This window comes from Salmo salar, unplaced genomic scaffold, assembly GCF_905237065.1.
Source record: "Salmo salar unplaced genomic scaffold, Ssal_v3.1, whole genome shotgun sequence".
Taxonomy (NCBI): domain Eukaryota; kingdom Metazoa; phylum Chordata; class Actinopteri; order Salmoniformes; family Salmonidae; genus Salmo; species Salmo salar.
In genome coordinates this window covers 153029-173837 of record NW_025548489.1, presented here as the reverse complement: position 1 = coordinate 173837, position 20809 = coordinate 153029, and the positions used below count along the sequence as shown (strand labels likewise).

At 51.1% G+C, this 20809-nt stretch overlaps 1 protein-coding gene across 3 annotated transcripts in view; it reads right to left on the bottom strand.

The window, feature by feature from the left end:
• LOC106592475 (CWF19-like protein 1) overlaps positions 1-20809 on the bottom strand; it is a 36276-nt gene that overhangs the window by 11941 nt on the left and 3526 nt on the right. For all 3 annotated transcript variants that reach the window (XR_006763596.1, XR_006763597.1, XM_045712446.1), the window contains 8 exons: positions 18867-18968; positions 17171-17385; positions 13449-13564; positions 11072-11156; positions 8330-8464; positions 1067-1241; positions 687-766; positions 349-558 (listed from right to left, as the gene is read on the bottom strand). Coding sequence is in view for 1 of the 3 variants with exons in the window: in XM_045712446.1 (XP_045568402.1) it covers positions 349-558; positions 687-766; positions 1067-1241; positions 8330-8464; positions 11072-11156; positions 13449-13564; positions 17171-17385; positions 18867-18968 (1118 nt within the window). In the remaining 2 variants the exon portion in view is untranslated. The remainder of the gene's footprint in view (positions 1-348; positions 559-686; positions 767-1066; positions 1242-8329; positions 8465-11071; positions 11157-13448; positions 13565-17170; positions 17386-18866; positions 18969-20809) is intronic.

Here is a 20809-nt window from a genome sequence, read left to right as displayed (position 1 = left end):
CAGCCACCTGGACTAATTAAGCCTTATTCCTGATAAAGGCTTCAGTCCAGCCACCTGGACTAATTAAGCCTTATTCCTGATAAAGGCTTCAGTCCAGCCACCTGGACTAATTAAGTCTTATTCCTGATAAAGGCTTCAGTCCAGCCACCTGGACTAATTAAGCCTTATTCCTGATAAAGGCTTCAGTCCAGCCACCTGGACTAATTAAGCTCTGAATAGCCTATTAGCTGCCCATCTTTCTCAGGTGTGATCTTGAGGCCCACTTGCAATGATGTTTCCTCAGCAGGAAGTGCAGAGCCGTAAATGGGCGGGCTGGCCCCCCTGAGAGTGGAGTGTATTCTGGTCTACCTGTATCTGCAGGTGTTGGCTGTGGTAGTTCCTCTCAAACAGAACACAGCGCTGTCCTTTGCTCTTATAGAAGGTCCTGACAGCCATCTTGTATCGGTCCAGTTCTTTAACCACCTCAGAGCTCAGTTCCACTACTGACTGGTAGTGACCGATGGGCAGTACCAACACATGCTGAGGGGTCAGACTGCCCTTAGCTAGAGCCAGGTAACACTGAGGGAAAATACATCAACACAAAATGGTTAACTGGGGGCTTCAGAGCCCCTTTTAAACACACAACAACAACAACAACAACCTCTTTCTACTATCAGTTGTAATACTCAGATTGTGTGGAAACTCACATGGGTACCAATGCTGATGACCAGGTGTTTCTCTACCTGAGGGCTGGCCAGACAGAACCAACAGGGACCGCTGGGCTGGGCTGAACCAGACACACACAGAGAGAGAGAGAGACATACATGAGAGGGTGGGAGACAGCGAGGGTGGGAGATGGTGTGTGAGGGTGTGTGAGGGTGTGTAAGGGTGTGTGAGGGTGTGGGAGGGTGTGTGAGGGTGTGGGAGGGTGTGTGAGGGTGTGGGAGGGAGTGTGAGGGAGTGTGAGGGTGTGTAAGGGTGTGTGAGGGTGTGGGAGGGTGTGTAAGGGTGTGTGAGGGTGTGGGAGGGTGTGTGAGGGTGTGTGAGGGAGTGTGAGGGTGTGTCTGTGAGAGAGAGGGAGACTCACGCGGCCTGCGAGGTTGTTTAGGCCCGTCTAGATCAAAGGGCGGTCTCTGACTCTGCCTGTCTGGATCCCACGGCTGTCCTTGATTCTGCCCGTCTCCGTCTGAGGGCCTCTTCCTGCCACGGCCCCCCCCACGCTGCTTCTTCCCCAGGTCAAAGAAGAACTGAGATGCAGGCTCCTGAGAGAGATACAGTACACAAAACATTCACAACACTTTCCATGACAGACTGACCAGCTGAATCCAGGTGAAAGATATGATCCCTTATTGATGTCACTTGTTAAATCCACTTCAAATCAGTGTAGATGAAGGGGAGGAGCCATGTTAAAGAAGGATTTTGAAGCCTTGAGACAATTGAGACATGGATTGTGTGTGTGTGCCTTTCAGAGGGTGAACGGGCAAGACAAGAGATTTAAGTGCCTTTGAACGGAATATGGTAGTAGGTGCCAGGCGCACCGGTTTGTGTCAAGAACTGCAAAGCTGCTGGTTTTTACACACTCAACAGTTTCCCGTGTGAATTAACAATCGTCCACCACCCAAAGGACATCCAGCCAACGTGACACAACTGTGGGAAGCATTGGAGTCAACATGGACCAGCTTCCCTAGAGTCAACATGGGCCAGCATCCCCGGAGTCCACATGGGCCAGCATCCCCGGAGTCCACATGGGCCAGCATCCCCGGAGTCCACATGGGCCAGCATCCCCGGAGTCCACATGGGCCAGCATCCCCGGAGTCCACATGGGCCAGCATCCCCGGAGTCGACATGGGCCAGCATCCCCGGAGTCGACATGGGCCAGCATCCCCGGAGTCGACATGGGCCAGCATCCCCGGAGTCGACATGGGCCAGCATCCCCCGAGTCGACATGGGCCAGCATCCCCGGAGTCGACATGGGCCAGCATCCCCGGAGTCGACATGGGCCAGCATCCCCGGAGTCGACATGGGCCAGCATCCCCGGAGTCGACATGGGCCAGCATCCCCGGAGTCGACATGGACCAGCATCCCCGGAGTCGACATGGACCAGCATCCCCGGAGTCGACATGGACCAGCATCCCCGGAGTCGACATGGACCAGCATCCCCGGAGTCGACATGGACCAGCATCCCCGGAGTCGACATGGACCAGCATCCCCGGAGTCGACATGGGCCAGCTTCCCCGGAGTCAACATGGACCAGCTTCCCCGGAGTCAACATGGACCAGCTTCCCCGGAGTCAACATGGACCAGCTTCCCTGTGGAACGCTTTCGACACCTTGTAGAGTCCATGTCCCGACGAAATGAGGCTGAAGGGGGGGGGGAGCAACTCAATATGGGGAAGGGGTTCTTAATGTTTTGTCCACTCAGTGTATATTTATCGTCTGCATTGTCAAAGCTGTGTGTGTTTTTAAGAAGGCTATTTTCTGATGATTATTTCCTTATTGGAATTTGGCCTTTAGATCATTAGTGTCCTTAGGTCTTCTTTTAAATGTGTATTTCAGCCCCACGGTCTGGCTTGATGCTTCGGCCCCGGGAGGACGAAACAGGACGACTATTTAGATTTGCCATTTCCTCTGGAGGGGGACGAGATGTTCCTCCTCTGGAGGGGGACGAGATGTTCCTCCTCTGGAGGGGGACGAGATGTTCCTCCTCTGGAGGGGGACGAGATGTTCCTCCTCTGGAGGGGGACGAGATGTTCCTCCTCTGGAGGGGGACGAGATGTTCCTCCTCTGGAGGGGGACGAGATGTTCCTCCTCTGGAGGGGAACGAGATGTTCCTCCTCTGGAGGGGGACGAGATGTTCCTCCTCTGGAGGGGGACGAGATGTTCCTCCTCTGGAGGGGGACGAGATGTTCCTCCTCTGGAGGGGAATGAGATGTTCCTCCTTGAGGTCGGCAGCGTTGGTCTTCCCATGTCCGTCCGTCCGTCCGTCTGTCAAACCTTTCAATATTTTATAGTTGTTGGCCTTCTACACTACATGACCAAATGTATGTGGACACCTGCTCGTCCAAAATCTCATTGCAAAATCATGGGCATTAATATGGAGTTGGTCCCCCCCTTTGCTGCTATAACAGCCTCCTCTCTTCTGGGAAGGATTTCCACTAGATGTTGGAACATTGCTGCTATAACAGCCTCCACTCTTCTGGGAAGGCTTTCCACTAGATGTTGGAACATTGCTGCTATAACAGCCTCCACTCTTCTGGGAAGGCTTTCCACTAGATGTTGGGACATTGCTGCTATAACAGCCTCCTCTCTTCTGGGAAGGCTTTCCACTAGATGTTGGAACATTGCTGCTATAACAGCCTCCACTCTTCTGGGAAGGCTTTCCACTAGATGTTGGAACATTGCTGCGGGGACTTGCTTCCACTCAGCCACAAGAGCGTTAGTGAGGTCAGGCACTGATGTTGGGCGATTAGGCCTGGCTCACAGTCAGTGTTCCAATTCATCCCAAAGGTGTTCGATGGGGTTGAGGTCAGGGCTCTGACCAGGCCAGTCAAGTTCTTCCACACCGATCTCTTCAAACCATTTCTGTATGTACCTTGCTTCGTGCTCGGGGGCATTGTCATGCTGAAACAGGAAAGGACCTTGCCCAAACTGTTGCCCCAAAGTTGGAAGCACCGAATCGTCTAGAATGTCATTGAATACTTTCTGAAGGCACTGTACAGACCCCTTGACCTTTACAAAATTCTGATGTTACAGCCATATTCCAAAATGGATTACATTTAAAAAAAATCCTCAGCCATCTACACACAATACCCCATAATGACAAAAGCGAAATCAGGTTCAGAAATGTTAGCAAATGTATTAACATAAGAAAATAAATACCTTATTTACATAGGTATTCAGACCCTTTGCTCTGAGACTCCAAATGGAGTTCAGGTGCTTCCTGTTTCTATTGATCATCCTTGAGATGTTTCTACAACTTGATTGGAGTCCACCTGTGGTAAATTCAATTGATTGGACATCATTTGGAAAGGCTCACACCTGTCTATATAAGGTCCCACAGTTGACAGTGCATGTCAGACCAGAAACCAAGCCATGAGGTTGAAGGAACTGTCCGTAGAGCTCCGAGACAGGATTGTGTCGAGGCACAGATCTGGGGAAGGGTACTACAACATTTCTGCAGCATTGAAGGTCCCCAAGAACACAGTGGCCTCAATCATTCTTAAATGGAAGAAGTTTGGAACCACCAAGACTCTTCCTAGAGCTGTCCGCCCATCCAAACTGAGCAATCAGGTGAGAAGGGCCTTGGTCAGGGAGGTGACCAAGAACCCGATGGTCACTCTGACAGAGTTCCTCTGTGGAGATGGGAGAACCTTCCAGAAGGACAACCATCTCTGCAGCACTCCACCAATCAGGCCTTTATGGTAGAGTGGCCAGACGGAAGCCACTCCTCAGTAAAAGGCACATGACAGCCCGCTTGGGAGTTTGCCAAAAGGCACCTAAAGACTCTCAGACCTGTGGTTTGACGAAACCAAGATTCAACTATTTGGCCTGAACACCAAGCATCACGTCTGGAGGAAACCTGGCACCATCCTACGGTGAAGCATGGTGGTGGCATCATGCTGTGGGGATAGTTTTCAGCAGCAGGGACTAAGAGACTAGTCAGGATCGAGGCAAAGATGAACGGAGCAAAGTACAGCGAGATCCTAGATGAAGTCCTGAGTGCTCTGGAGCAGGACCTCAGACTGGGGTGAAGGTTGACCTTCCAACAGGATAACAACCCTAAGCACTCTGCCAAGATAACTCAGGAGTGGCTTCGGGACAAGTCTCTGAATGTCCTTGAGGGGCCCAGCCAGAGCCTGGACTTGAACATCTCTGGAGAGACCTGAAAAAAGCTGTGCAGCAACGCTCCCCATCCAACCTGACAGAGCTTGAGTGGATCTGCAGAGAAGAATGGGAGATCCTTCCCAAATACAGGTGTACCAAGCTTGTAGCGTCATACCCAAGAAGACTCGAGGCTGTAATCTCTGCCAAAGATACTTCAACAAAGTACTGAGTAAAAGGTCTGAATACTTATGTAAATGTGGTATGTTTATTTTGCATTATAAATTAGCAAACATGGAAACCCATTTCATGAAGCTCCTGACGAACAGTTCCTGTGCCGACGTTGCTTCCAGAGGCAGTTTGGAACTCAGTGAGTTCTGCAACCGAGGACAGACGGATTTTACGCGCTACGTGTTTCAGCACTCGGCGGACCCGTTCCCCTCGGCGGTCCCCGTTCCCCTCGGCGGTCCCCGTTCCCCTCGGCGGTCCTCAGTGGTCCCCGTTCCCCTCGGCCGTCCCCGTTCCCCCTCGGCGGTCCCCGTTCCCCCTCGGCCGTCCCCGTTCCCCCTCGGCCGTCCCCGTTCCCCCTCGGCGGTCCCCGTTGCCCTCGGCGGTCCCGTTCCCCCTCGGCGGTCCCCGGTCCCCTCGGCGGTCCCGTTCCCCTCGGCGGTCCCCGTCCCCCCGTTGGTCCCGTTCCCCTCGGCGGTCCCGTTCCCCTCGGCGGTCCCGTTCCCCTCGGCGGTCCCGTTCCCCTCGGCGGTCCCGTTCCCCTCGGCGGTCCCGTTCCCCCGTTCCCCTCGGCGGTCCCGTTCCCCCGTTCCCCTCGGCGGTCCCCGTTCTCCCCGTTCCCCTCGGCGGTCCCCGTTCCCCTCGGCGGTCCCCGTTCCCCTCGGCGGTCCCCGTTCCCCTCCCCGTTCCCCGGCGGTCCCGGTCCCCCGACGGTCCCCGGTCCCCCCGCGGTCCCGTTCCCCGGTCCCCTTCCCCCATTCCCCTCGGCGGTCCCCGTTTCCCCCGTTGGTCCCGTTCCCCTCGGCGGTCCCCGTTCCCCCGTTCCCGGCGGTCCCGGTCCCCTCGGCGGTCCCGGTCCCCTCGGCGGTCCCGTTCCCCTCGGCGGTCCCGTTTCCCCTCGGCGGTCCCGTTCCCCTCGGCGGTCCCGTTCCCCTCGGCGGTCCCGTTTCCCCTCGGCGGTCCCCGTTTCCCCTCGGCGGTCCCGTTTCCCCTCGGCGGTCCCCGTTTCCCCTCGGCGGTCCCCGTTTCCCCTCGGCGGTCCCGTTTCCCCTCGGCGGTCCCCGTTCCCCCTCGGCGGTCCCGTTCTGTGAGCTAGTGTGGACTACCACTTCACGGCTGAGCCATTACTGCTCCTAGACTTCACAATAACAGCCCTTACAGTCGACCGGGGCAGCTCTAACAGCGGAGAAAGTTGACATTCTGACTTGTTGGAAAGGTGGGATCCTGTGGCGGTGCCACGTTGAAAGTCACTGAGCTCTTCAGTAAGGCCATTCTACCGCCGATATTAGTCTATGGAGATTGCATGGCCGTGTGCTCGATTTTATACACGTCAGCAACAAATGTGGCCGAAATAGGAGAATCCAATCATTTGAAGGGGTGTCCACATACACAAGCATCTTAGTTGTTGGCCTTTATTTAGCATGGAGCATTTCTCCAAACCCTGAGAGGTTTTCAGATCCTAACAGTGTGTGTGAGTGTACCTGGACAGTAGGGTCTGATAGGATCTGAATACCCTTACAGGAGGTCTAACAGTGTGTGTGAGTGTACCTGGACAGTAGGGTCTGATAGACCTCCTGTAAGGGTATTCAGATCCTAACAGTGTGTGTGAGTGTACCTGGACAGTAGGGTCTGATAGACCTCCTGTAAGGGTATTCAGATCCTATCAGTGTGTGTGAGTGTACCTGGACAGTAGGGTCTGATAGACCTCCTGTAAGGGTATTCAGATCCTAACAGTGCGTGTGAGTGTACCTGGACAGTAGGGTCTGATAGACCTCCTGTAAGGGTATTCAGATCCTAACAGTGCGTGTGAGTGTACCTGGACAGTAGGGTCTGATAGACCTCCTGTAAGGGTATTCAGATCCTATCAGTGTGTGTGAGTGTACCTGGACAGTAGGGTCTGATAGACCTCCTGTAAGGGTATTCAGATCCTAACAGTGTGTGTGAGTGTACCTGGACAGTAGGGTCTGATAGACCTCCTGTAAGGGTATTCAGATCCTAACAGTGCGTGTGAGTGTACCTGGACAGTAGGGTCTGATAGACCTCCTGTAAGGGTATTCAGATCTGACCCCAGAGCCTAACAGTGTGTGTGAGTGTACCTGGACAGTAGGGTCTGATAGACCTCCTGTAAGGGTATTCAGATCCTAACAGTGCGTGTGAGTGTACCTGGACAGTAGGGTCTGATAGACCTCCTGTAAGGGTATTCAGATCCTATCAGTGCGTGTGAGTGTACCTGGACAGTAGGGTCTGATAGACCTCCTGTAAGGGTATTCAGATCCTAACAGTGCGTGTGAGTGTACCTGGACAGTAGGGTCTGATAGACCTCCTGTAAGGGTATTCAGATCCTAACATTGTGTGTGAGTGTACCTGGACAGTAGGGTCTGATAGACCTCCTGTAAGGGTATTCAGATCCTAACAGTGCGTGTGAGTGTACCTGGACAGTAGGGTCTGATAGACCTCCTGTAAGGGTATTCAGATCCTAACAGTGTGTGCGAGTGTACCTGGACAGTAGGGTCTGATAGACCTCCTGTAAGGGTATTCAGATCCTATCAGTGTGTGTGAGTGTACCTGGACAGTAGGGTCTGATAGACCTCCTGTAAGGGTATTCAGATCCTATCAGTGTGTGTGAGTGTACCTGGACAGTAGGGTCTGATAGACCTCCTGTAAGGGTATTCAGATCCTATCAGTGTGTGTGAGTGTACCTGGACAGTAGGGTCTGATAGACCTCCTGTAAGGGTATTCAGATCCTATCAGTGTGTGTGAGTGTACCTGGACAGTAGGGTCTGATAGACCTCCTGTAAGGGTATTCAGATCCTATCAGTGCGTGTGAGTGTACCTGGACAGTAGGGTCTGATAGACCTCCTGTAAGGGTATTCAGATCCTAACAGTGTGTGTGAGTGTACCTGGACAGTAGGGTCTGATAGACCTCCTGTAAGGGTATTCAGATCCTAACAGTGTGTGTGAGTGTACCTGGACAGTAGGGTCTGATAGACCTCCTGTAAGGGTATTCAGATCCTAACAGTGCGTGTGAGTGTACCTGGACAGTAGGGTCTGATAGACCTCCTGTAAGGGTATTCAGATCCTATCAGTGTGTGTGAGTGTACCTGGACAGTAGGGTCTGATAGACCTCCTGTAAGGGTATTCAGATCCTAACAGTGTGTGTGAGTGTACCTGGACAGTAGGGTCTGATAGACCTCCTGTAAGGGTATTCAGATCCTATCAGTGTGTGTGAGTGTACCTGGACAGTAGGGTCTGATAGACCTCCTGTAAGGGTATTCAGATCCTATCAGTGTGTGTGAGTGTACCTGGACAGTAGGGTCTGATAGAGTATTCTCTCCAACCATCTTCCTGTAAGGGTTTTCAGTGACATCCTGAGGCTGTTTCACCAGTTCTGATGACTCCATGCTTTTCATCGGGATAATGTTGAAGGCATACAGGTACTAGAGAGAGAGAGAGACAGTTACAATACATCCTGGTACTAGAGAGAGAGAGAGACAGTTACAATACATCCTGGTACTAGAGAGAGAGAGAGAGAGAGAGAGACAGTTACAATACATCCTGGTACTAGAGAGAGAGAGAGAGAGACAGTTACAATACATCCTGGTACTAGAGAGAGAGAGAGACAGTTACAATACATCCTGGTACTAGAGAGAGAGAGAGAGAGACAGTTACAATACATCCTGGTACTAGAGAGAGAGAGACAGTTAACCTATACTAGAGAGAGAGAGACAGTTACAATACATCCTGGTACTAGAGAGAGAGAGAGACAGTTACAATACATCCTGGTACTAGAGAGAGAGAGAGACAGTTACAATACATCCTGGTACTAGAGAGAGAGAGAGACAGTTACAATACATCCTGGTACTAGAGAGAGAGAGAGAGACAGTTACAATACATCCTGGTACTAGAGAGAGAGAGAGACAGACAGACAGTTACAATACATCCTGGTACTAGAGAGAGAGACAGTTACAATACATCCTGGTACTAGAGAGAGAGAGAGAACAGTTACAATACATCCTGGTACTAGAGAGAGAGAGAGAGACAGTTACAATACATCCTGGTACTAGAGAGAGAGAGAGACAGTTACAATACATCCTGGTACTAGAGAGAGAGAGAGAGAGAGACAGTTACAATACATCCTGGTACTAGAGAGAGAGAGAGAGAGAGAGAGAGACAGTTACAATACATCCTGGTACTAGAGAGAGAGAGAGAGAGAGACAGTTACAATACACCCTGGTACTAGAGAGAGAGAGAGAGACAGTTACAATACATCCTGGTACTAGAGAGAGAGAGAGCAGTTACAATACATCCTGGTACTAGAGAGAGAGAGAGCAGTTACAATACATCCTGGTACTAGAGAGAGAGAGAGACAGTTACAATACATCCTGGTACTAGAGAGAGAGAGAGAGACAGTTACAATACATCCTGGTACTAGAGAGAGAGAGAGAGACAGTTACAATACATCCTGGTACTAGAGAGAGAGAGAGAGACAGTTACAATACATCCTGGTACTAGAGAGAGAGAGAGAGACAGTTACAATACATCCTGGTACTAGAGAGAGAGAGAGAGACAGTTACAATACATCCTGGTACTAGAGAGAGAGAGAGAGAGACAGTTACAATACATCCTGGTACTAGAGAGAGAGACAGTTACAATACATCCTGGTACTAGAGAGAGAGAGAGAGACAGTTACAATACATCCTGGTACTAGAGAGAGAGAGAGACAGTTACAATACATCCTGGTACTAGAGAGAGAGAGAGACAGTTACAATACACCCTGGTACTAGAGAGAGAGAGAGAGAGAGAACAGTTACAATACATCCTGGTACTAGAGAGAGAGAGAGAGACAGTTACAATACATCCTGGTACTAGAGAGAGAGAGAGAACAGTTACAATACATCCTGGTACTAGAGAGAGAGAGAGAGAGACAGTTACAATACATCCTGGTACTAGAGAGAGAGAGAGAGAGAGAACAGTTACAATACATCCTGGTACTAGAGAGAGAGAGAGAGACAGTTACAATACATCCTGGTACTAGAGGTTCTGATGTACAATACCTTTCAAAAGTTTGGGGTCACTTAGAAATGTCCTTGTTTTTGAAAGAAAAGCAACATTTGTGTCTATTAAAATATCATCAAATTGATCAGAAATACAGTGTAGACGTTGCTAATGTTGTAAATGACTATTATAGCTGGAAACGGCTGCTTTTTAATGGAATATCTACATAGGCCCATTATCAGCAACCATCAGTCCTGTGCTCCAATGGCACGTTGTGTTAGCTAATCCACGTTTGGATTATTTTAGCACACTAATCCATCCCTTTTGCAATTATGTTAGCACAGCTGAAAACTGTTGTCCTGATTAAAGAATCAATAAAACTGGCCTTCTTTAGACTAGTTGAGTATCTGGAGCGTCAGCATTTGTGGGTTCGATTACAGGCTCAAAATGGCCAGAAACAAAGAACTTTCTTCTGAAACTCGTCATTCTATTCTTGTTCTGAGAAATGAAGGCTATTCCACGCAAGAAATTACCAAGAAACTGAAGATCTCGTACAACGCTGTGTACTACTCCCTTCACAGAACAGCGCAAACTGGCTCTAACCAGAACAGAAAGAGGAGTGGGAGGCCCCGGTGCACAACTGAGCAAGAGGACAAGTACATTAGAGTGTCTAGTTTGAGAAACAGACGCCTCACAAGTCCTCAGCTGGCAGCATCATTAAATAGTACCGGAAAAACACTGGACAGAGGAACTCTGGTGTTTTGCAGGTACTATTTAATGAAGCTGCCAGTGGCCAATAACATCCTCCAACACAGAGAGGGGAGTGGCCAATAACATCCTCCAACACAGAGAGGGGAGTGGCCAATAACATCCTCCAACACAGAGAGGGGAGTGGCCAGTAGAGAGGGGAGTGGCCAGTAGAGAGGGGAGTGGCCAGTAGAGAGGGGAGGCCATGAGTGGCCAGTAGAGAGGGGAGTGGCCAGTAGAGAGGGGAGTGGCCAGTAGAGAGGGGAGTGGCCAGTAGAGAGGGGAGTGGCCAGTGACATCACCTTTCTCTTCTCTGGGTTGTTGACGGTTGCCAGGGCGATGAATCTGCTGACGTGCTGAGTGTTCTCCTGAAGAACAACATGATTTCTACACACACACACACACACACACACACACACACACACACACACACACACACACACACACACACACACACACACACACACACACACACACACACACACACACACACACACACACACACACACACACACACACACACACGTTAACTCCCTCTACTGCAGCAAAGTGGTATTATGGTAGTTTATATACAGTGTGTATTACCCTGTAAGGTTGTGTGTGTGATAGTGTGTGCTAGCCATCACTGCTAGCTATCTTCGTCCAACTAACGTAGTCAACACTGCTAGCTGCTAGCTAGCTAGTCATCACTGCTAGCTAGCCAACTTCTACCGACTAGCAGCACTGCAGAAACTATTACATTACAACGTAACGACTTGATTAGTGTGGTGTTAGTGTTAGTTAGCCAGCTACATAGTTGTCTTTGCTGTCTCTGTATCTAAGATAATTGTGTAGTTTGAGTATTATCGAGGTGAGCTAGCCAGCCGCGACGCGGCGCCAGACTTACTCAACACACCTAGTCATCATTAACCCACTGCCAGCTAGCCAACCGTTACCGACTAGCAGCGCTGTAGATACTAATACTTTACAACGGAACGATTTGACTAGTGCAGTGTTACCTAGCTAGCTACCTAGTTGTCTTTGTCATAGCTTGATAATTGTTAGCTAGCCAGCCATCGAGGTTAGCTAGCCAGCTATTTCCGTCCCCCGCGACCCCATTTTTCCTAACCCAGCCAACTATAACCGACGAGCAGCATTGTAGAAACTAAATACATTACAAGGAACGTCTTGATTAGTGTTATGTTAGCTAGCTAGCTACAAAGTTGCTTTGTATCATGACAAGGGGTAGTACTGAAACTATCGAGGTTACCTAGCCAGCTACACGTTCAAAGTCAACAACGCAGCCACTGCTAGCTAGCCTACTCCACCAGCCAGCAGTACTGTATCATTTTAGTCAATAAGATTTTTGCAACGTAAGCTTAACTTCCTGAACATTCGAGACGTAGCCTCTTCTGTAGCTTGTCTACTATGTGTCTGTCTATCCCTGTTCTCTCTCCTCTGCACAGGCCACACAAACGCTCCACACCGCGTGGCCGCTGCCACTCTAACCTGGTGGTCCCAGCGCGCACGACCCACGTGGAGTTCCAGGTCTCCGGCAGCCTCTGGAACTGCCGGTCTGCGGCCAACAAGGCTGAGTTCATCTCAGCCTATGCTACCCTCCAGTCCCTCGACTTGGCGCTGACGGAAACATGGATTACCACAGGTAACACTGCTACTCCTACTGCTCTCTCCTCGTCTGCCCACGTGTTCTCGCACACCCAGAGAGCTTCTGGTCAGCGGGGTGGTGGCACTGGAATCCTCATCTCTCCCTAGTGGACATTCTCTCTTTCTCCCCTGACCCATCTGTCTATCTCCTCATTTGAATTCCATGCTGTCACAGTTACCAGCCCTTTCAAGCTTAACATCCTTATCATTTATCGCCCTTCAGGTTCCCTTGGAGAGTTCATCAATGAGCTTGACGTCTTGATAAGTTCCTTTCCTGAGGATGGCTCACCTCTCACAGTTCTGGGTGACTTTAACCTCCCCACGTCTACCTTTGACTCATTCCTCTCTGCCTCCTTCTTTCCACTCCTCTCCTCTTTCGACCTCACCCTCTCACCTTCCCCCCCTACTCACAAGGCAGGCAATACGCTTGACCACATCTTCACTAGATGCTGTTCTTCCACTAATCTCATTGCAACTCCCCTCCAAGTCTCCGACCACTACCTTGTATCCTTTTCCCTCTCGCTCTCATCCAACACTTCTCACTCTGCCCCTACTCGGATGGTATTGCGCCGTCCCAACCTTCGCTCTCTCTCTGTGTGTGTGTGTGTGTGTGATAGTGTGTGTGTGTGTGTGTGTGTGTGTACCTGTAAGGTCGTCTCTCATAGTGAACTCCCTCTACAGCAGCGAAGTGGTATTACGGTAGTGTGTGTGTGTGTGTGTGTGTGTGTGTGTGTGTGTGTGTGTGTGTGTGTGTGTGTGTGTGTGTGTGTGTGTGTGTGTGTGTGTGTGTGTGTGTGTGTGTGTGTGACCTGTAAGGTCGTCTCTCATAGTGAACTCCCTCTACAGCAGCGAAGTGGTATTCGGTGTGTGTGTGTGTGTGTGTGTGTGTGTGTGTGTGTGTGTGTGTGTGTGTGTGTGTGTGTGTGTGTGTGTGTGTGTGTGTGTGTGTGTGTGTGTGTGTGTGTGTGTGTGTGTGTGTGTGTGTGTGTGTGTGTGTGTGTGTGTGTGTGTGTGTGTGTGTGTGTGTGTGTGTACCTGTAAGGTCGTCTCTCATAGTGAACTCCCTCTACAGCAGCGAAGTGGTATCGGGGCTTCAGCTTGTAGGCCAGCTGGGAGATGGAGCTCGTTCCACACAACTTAGTGTTCACTTCCTGAAACAAAACATACATTTATTTTGTTTACAACTATAGCTGAAGTTTTTATTCTATTTACCTTTTTAGATTTTATTCCTTAATATTTTATATTTTGTTACATGCTTCATTAAACATTTGCACAAAAGGTTCTATAGAAAAGGATAAGTAACCAAATATGACCTTTAATTAGTTGAGTTTAATTCCAAATGGAATAAGAAATAGGTTTTTACATGTGGTCATTTTACATCAACTATTGATTCATTGAATTTACAGAAAATGTTCTATAATCGGGATATGAGAATTTGGCCATATCGCCCAGCCCTAACTCCAGACCCACAATGCCGTTCGTTGGGTCAGACAGACAAGAGGACAGTTGGGTCGGACAGACAAGAGGACAGTTGGGACAGACAAGAGGACAGTTGGGTCGGTCAGACGAGAGGACAGTTGGGTCGGTCAGACGAGAGGACAGTTGGGTGGGTCAGACAAGAGGACAGTTGGGTCGGTCAGACAAGAGGACAGTTGGGTCGGTCAGACAAGAGGACAGTTGGGTCGGTCAGACAAGAGGACAGTTGGGTCGGTCAGACAAGAGGACAGTTGGGTCGGTCAGACAAGAGGACAGTTGGGTCGGTCAGACAAGAGGACAGTTGGGTGGGTCAGACAAGAGGACAGTTGGGTGGGTCAGACAAGAGGACAGTTGGGTGGGTCAGACAAGAGGACAGTTGGGTGGGTCAGACAAGAGGACAGTTGGGTCGGTCAGACAAGAGGACAGTTGGGTCGGTCAGACAAGAGGACAGTTGGGTCGGTCAGACAAGAGGACAGTTGGGTCGGTCAGACAAGAGGACAGTTGGGTCGGTCAGACAAGAGGACAGTTGGGTCGGTCAGACAAGAGGACAGTTGGGTCGGTCAGACAAGAGGACAGTTGGGTCGGACAGACAAGAGGACAGTTGGGACAGACAGAGGACAGACAAGAGGACAGTTGGGTCGGTCAGACAAGAGGACAGTTGGGTCAGACAAGAGGACAGTTGGGTCGGTCAGACAAGAGGACAGTTGGGACAGACAAGAGGACAGTTGGGACAGACAGAGGACAGACAAGAGGACAGTTGGGTCGGTCAGACAAGAGGACAGTTGGGTCGGACAGACAAGAGGACAGTTGGGTCGGTCAGACAAGAGGACAGTTGGGTCGGTCAGACAAGAGGACAGTTGGGTCAGACAAGAGGACAGTTGGGTCGGTCAGACAAGAGGACAGTTGGGTCGGACAGACAAGAGGACAGTTGGGTCGGTCAGACAAGAGGACAGTTGGGTCGGCAGACAAGAGGACAGTTGGGTCGGACAGAGGACAGACAAGAGGACAGTTGGGTCGGTCAGACAAGAGGACAGTTGGGTCGGACAGACAAGAGGACAGTTGGGTCGGACAGAACGACAAGAGGACAGTTGGGTCGGTCAGACAAGAGGACAGTTGGGTCGGTCAGACAAGAGGACAGTTGGGTCGGACAGACAAGAGGACAGTTGGGTCGGACAGACAAGAGGACAGTTGGGACAGACAGAGGACAGACAAGAGGACAGTTGGGTCAGACAGAGGACAGTTGGGTCGGTCAGACAAGAGGACAGTTGGGACAGACAAGAGGACAGTTGGGTCGGTCAGACAAGAGGACAGTTGGGACAGACAAGAGGACAGTTGGGTCAGACAAGAGGACAGTTGGGTCGGTCAGACAAGAGGACAGTTGGGTCGGTCAGACAAGAGGACAGTTGGGTCGGACAGACAAGAGGACAGTTGGGTCGGTCAGACAAGAGGACAGTTGGGTGGGTCAGACAAGAGGACAGTTGGGACAGACAGAGGACAGACAAGAGGACAGTTGGGTCGGTCAGACAAGAGGACAGACAAGAGGACAGTTGGGACAGACAGAGGACAGACAAGAGGACAGTTGGGACAGACAAGAGGACAGTTGGGTCGGTCAGACAAGAGGACAGTTGGGTCGGACAGACAAGAGGACAGTTGGGTCGGACAGACAAGAGGACAGTTGGGTCGGTCAGACAAGAGGACAGTTGGGTCGGTCAGACAAGAGGACAGTTGGGTCGGTCAGACAAGAGGACAGTTGGGTCGGACAGACAAGAGGACAGTTGGGTCGGTCAGACGAGAGGACAGTTGGGTCGGTCAGACAAGAGGACAGTTGGGTCGGTCAGACGAGAGGACAGTTGGGTCGGACAGACAAGAGGACAGTTGGGACAGACAGAGGACAGACAAGAGGACAGTTGGGTCAGACAGAGGACAGTTGGGTCGGTCAGACAAGAGGACAGTTGGGACAGACAAGAGGACAGTTGGGTCGGTCAGACAAGAGGACAGTTGGGACAGACAAGAGGACAGTTGGGTCGGACAGACAAGAGGACAGTTGGGTCAGACAAGAGGACAGTTGGGTCGGTCAGACAAGAGGACAGTTGGGTCGGTCAGACAAGAGGACAGTTGGGTCGGACAGACAAGAGGACAGTTGGGTCGGTCAGACAAGAGGACAGTTGGGTGGGTCAGACAAGAGGACAGTTGGGTCGGACAGACAAGAGGACAGTTGGGTCGGACAGACAAGAGGACAGTTGGGTCGGACAGACAAGAGGACAGTTGGGTGGGTCAGACAAGAGGACAGTTGGGACAGACAGAGGACAGACAAGAGGACAGTTGGGTCAGACAGACAAGAGGACAGTTGGGTCGGTCAGACAAGAGGACAGTTGGGACAGACAGAGGACAGACAAGAGGACAGTTGGGACAGACAAGAGGACAGTTGGGTCGGTCAGACAAGAGGACAGTTGGGTCGGTCAGACAAGAGGACAGTTGGGTCGGACAGACAAGAGGACAGTTGGGTGGGTCAGACAAGAGGACAGTTGGGTCGGACAGACAAGAGGACAGTTGGGTCGGTCAGACAAGAGGACAGTTGGGTGGGTCAGACAAGAGGACAGTTGGGTCGGTCAGACAAGAGGACAGTTGGGTCGGTCAGACAAGAGGACAGTTGGGTGGGTCAGACAAGAGGACAGTTGGGTCGGACAGACAAGAGGACAGTTGTGACAGACAGGGGACAGACAAGAGGACAGTTGGGACAGACAAGAGGACAGTTGGGACAGACAGAGGACAGACAAGAGGACAGTTGGGTCGGTCAGACAAGAGGACAGTTGGGACAGACAAGAGGACACTTGGGTCGGTCAGACAAGAGGACAGTTGGGTCAGACAAGAGGACAGTTGGGACAGACAAGAGGACAGTTGGGTCGGTCAGACAAGAGGACAGTTGGGTCGGTCAGACAAGAGGACAGTTGGGTCGGACAGACAAGAGGACAGTTGGGTCGGTCAGACAAGAGGACAGTTGGGTCGGTCAGACAAGAGGACAGTTGGGTCGGTCAGACAAGAGGACAGTTGGGTCAGACAGACAAGAGGACAGTTGGGTCAGACAGAGGACAGTTGGGTCGGACAGACAAGAGGACAGTTGGGTCGGACAGACAAGAGGACAGTTGTGACAGACAAGAGGACAGTTGGGTGGGACAGACAAGAGGACAGTTGGGTCGGTCAGACAAGAGGACAGTTGGGTCGGACAGACAAGAGGACAGTTGGGTCAGACAGAGGACAGACAAGAGGACAGCGTGTCTTACGGGGCTGTTGGCGTACTGCCAGACTCCGCGGGGCCACTGTGACGTCAGCAGGATGTCCACTCCTCTGAACTGGTTGTTGTTGATCAGCGGCTCCACCAGCTGATGGAGGTCTTCAGGAGAGAAGCAGTGAGCTGGAGTCGGGTCCAGACGTCCTTCACGACCACTCACATACGCTATCTGCAGGCCTGACGCCCCGGAGAAAACACCTCGACGACCTGACACACACAGCGAGAGAGAGATCAAGATCAAGCCTGGGAACAGCAGTGGAAATACAGAGCGGTATTACGCAGGGGTCAGAGGTCAGAGTCTATTATTACCCAGGTAGGGTTAGGGTTAGGGGTCAGGGGTCAGAGGTCAGGGGTCAGAGTCTATTATTACCCAGGTAGGGTTAGAGGTCAGGGGTCAGAGTCTATTATTACCCAGGTAGGGTCAGGGGTCAGAGTCTATTATTACCCAGGTAGGGTTAGGGGTCAGGGGTCAGAGTCTATTATTACCCAGGTAGGGTTAGGGTCAGGGGTCAGAGCCTATTATTACCCAGGTAGGGTCAGAGGTCAGGGGTCAGAGTCTATTATTACCCAGGTAGGGTTAGGGGTCAGGGGTCAGAGCCTATTCTTACCCAGGTAGGGTTAGGGTTCAGAGTCTATTATTACCCAGGTAGGGTTACGGTCAGGGGTCAGAGTCTATTATTACCCAGGTAGGGTTAGGGTTAGGGGTCAGAGGTCAGAGTCTATTATTACCCAGGTAGGGTTAGGGTCAGGGGTCAGAGTCTATTCTTACCCAGGTAGGGTTAGGGGTCAGAGTCTATTATTACCCAGGTAGGGTTAGGGTCAGGGGTCAGAGTCTATTATTACCCAGGTAGGGTTAGGGGTCAGAGGTCAGAGTCTATTATTACCCAGGTAGGGTTAGGGTTAGGGGTCAGGGGTCAGAGCCTATTCTTACCCAGGTAGGTGATGTCAGTCTACTCAGGGGTCAGGGGTCAGAGTCTATTCTTATCCAGGTAGGTGATGTCAGTCTACTCAGGGGTCAGGGGTCAGAGTCTATTCTTATCCAGGTAGGTGATGTCAGTCTACTCAGGGGTCAGGGGTCAGCTACCCTGCTGGTTACTAGTCCAACGCTCTAACCACTAGGCTACCTGCTGGTTACTAGTCCAACGCTCTAACCACTAGGCTACGCTGCTGGTTACTAGTCCAACGCTCTAACCACTAGGCTACCCTGCTGGTTACTAGTCCAACGCTCTAACCACTAGGCTACGCTGCTGGTTACTAGTCCAACGCTCTAACCACTAGGCTACGCTGCTGGTTACTAGTCCAACGCTCTAACCACTAGGCTACCTGCTGGTTACTAGTCCAACGCTCTAACCACTAGGCTACGCTGCTGGTTACTAGTCCAACGCTCTAACCACTAGGCTACCTGCTGGTTACTAGTCCAACGCTCTAACCACTAGGCTACCTGCTGGTTACTAGTCCAACGCTCTAACCACTAGGCTACCCTGCTGGTTACTAGTCCAACGCTCTAACCACTAGGCTACCCTGCCGCCCCAGGGTGATGTCAGTCTACTCAGGGGTCAGGGGTCAGAGCCTACTCTTACCCAGGTAGGTGATGTCAGTCTACTCAGGGGTCAGGGGTCAGAGCCTACTCTTATCCAGGTAGGTGATGTCAGTCTACTCAGGGGTCAGGGGTCAGAGCCTACTCTTACCCAGGTAGGTGATGTTGTCAGCCAGCTCACAGCCGTCAGCACTGGGGAAGAAGCGGGTGGTTTCCTGGCTGGCTGCTCCCAGGATGTAGGTGTGGATGGGAGCTGCAACAACCAAGTCAAGACAATGTCGCTCCAGACCCACAATGCAGTTCATAACTCCTAACTCCATACCCACAATGCAGTTCATAACTCCATACCTACAATGCAGTTCATAACTCCAGACCCACAATGCAGTTCATAACTCCATACCCACAATGCAGTTCATAACTCCTAACTCCTGACCCACAATGCAGTTCATAACTCCATACCCACAATGCCGTTCATAACTCCTAACTCCTGACCCACAATGCCGTTCCTAACTCCAGACCCACAATGCCGTTCCTAACTCCAGACCCACAATGCCGTTCCTAACTCCAGACCCACAATGCAGTTCATAGCTCCTAACTCCTGACCCACAAAGCAGTTCATAACTCCTGACCCACAATGCAGTTCATAGCTCCTAACTCCAGACCCACAATGCAGTTCATAACTCCAGACCCACAATGCAGTTCATAGCTCCTAACTCCTGACCCACAATGCAGTTCATAACTCCTAACTCCTGACCCACAATGCAGTTCATAACTCCAGACCCACAATGCAGTTCATAACTCCTAACTCCAGACCCACAATGCAGTTCATAACTCCAGAGCCACAATGCAGTTCATAACTCCAGACCCACAATGCAGTTCATAACTCCAGACCCACAATGCAGTTCATAACTCCTAACTCCAGACCCACAATGCAGTTCATAACTCCTGACCCACAATGCAGTTCATAACTCCTAACTCCTGACCCACAATGCAGTTCATAACTCCTAACTCCTGACCCACAATGCAGTTCATAGCTCCTAACTCCTGACCCACAATGCAGTTCATAACTCCTAACTCCAGACCCACAATGCAGTTCATAACTCCTAACTCCAGACCCACAATGCAGTTCATAACTCCTAACTCCAGACCCACAATCCACTTCATAACTCCAGACCCACAATGCCGTTCCTAACTCCTGACCCACAATGCCGTTCCTAACTCCTGACCCACAATGCCGTTCCTAACTCCTAACTCCAGACCCACAATGCCGTTCCTAACTCCTAACTCCAGACCCACAATGCCGTTCATAACTCCAGACCCACAATGCCGTTCCAGACCCACAATGCCGTTCCTAACTCCAGACCCACAATGCCGTTCACAACTCCAGACCCACAATGCCGTTCACAACTCCAGACCAACAATGCCGTTCACAACTCCAGACCCACAATGCCGTTCCTAACTCCAGACCCACAATGCCGTTCCTAACTCCAGACCCACAATGCCGTTCCTAACTCCTAACTCCAGACCCACAATGCCGTTCATAACTCCAGACCCCACAATGCCGTTCATAACTCCAGACCCACAATGCCGTTCCTAACTCCAGACCCACAATGCCGTTCCTAACTCCAGACCCACAATGCCGTTCCTAACTCCAGACCCACAATGCCGTTCCTAACTCCAGACCCACAATGCAGTTCATAACTCCTAACTCCAGACCCACAATGCAGTTCATAACTCCAGACCCACAACGCAGTTCATAACTCCAGACCCACAACGCAGTTCATAACTCCTAACTCCTGACCCACAATGCAGTTCATAACTCCTAACTCCTGACCCACAATGCAGTTCATAACTCCTAACTCCTGACCCACAATGCAGTTCATAGCTCCTAACTCCTGACCCACAATGCAGTTCATAACTCCTAACTCCAGACCCACAATGCAGTTCATAACTCCAGACCCACAATGCAGTTCATAACTCCTAACTCCTGACCCACAATGCCGTTCATAACTCCAGACCCACAATGCCGTTCCTAACTCCAGACCCACAATGCCGTTCCTAACTCCTGACCCACAATGCCGTTCCTAACTCCTG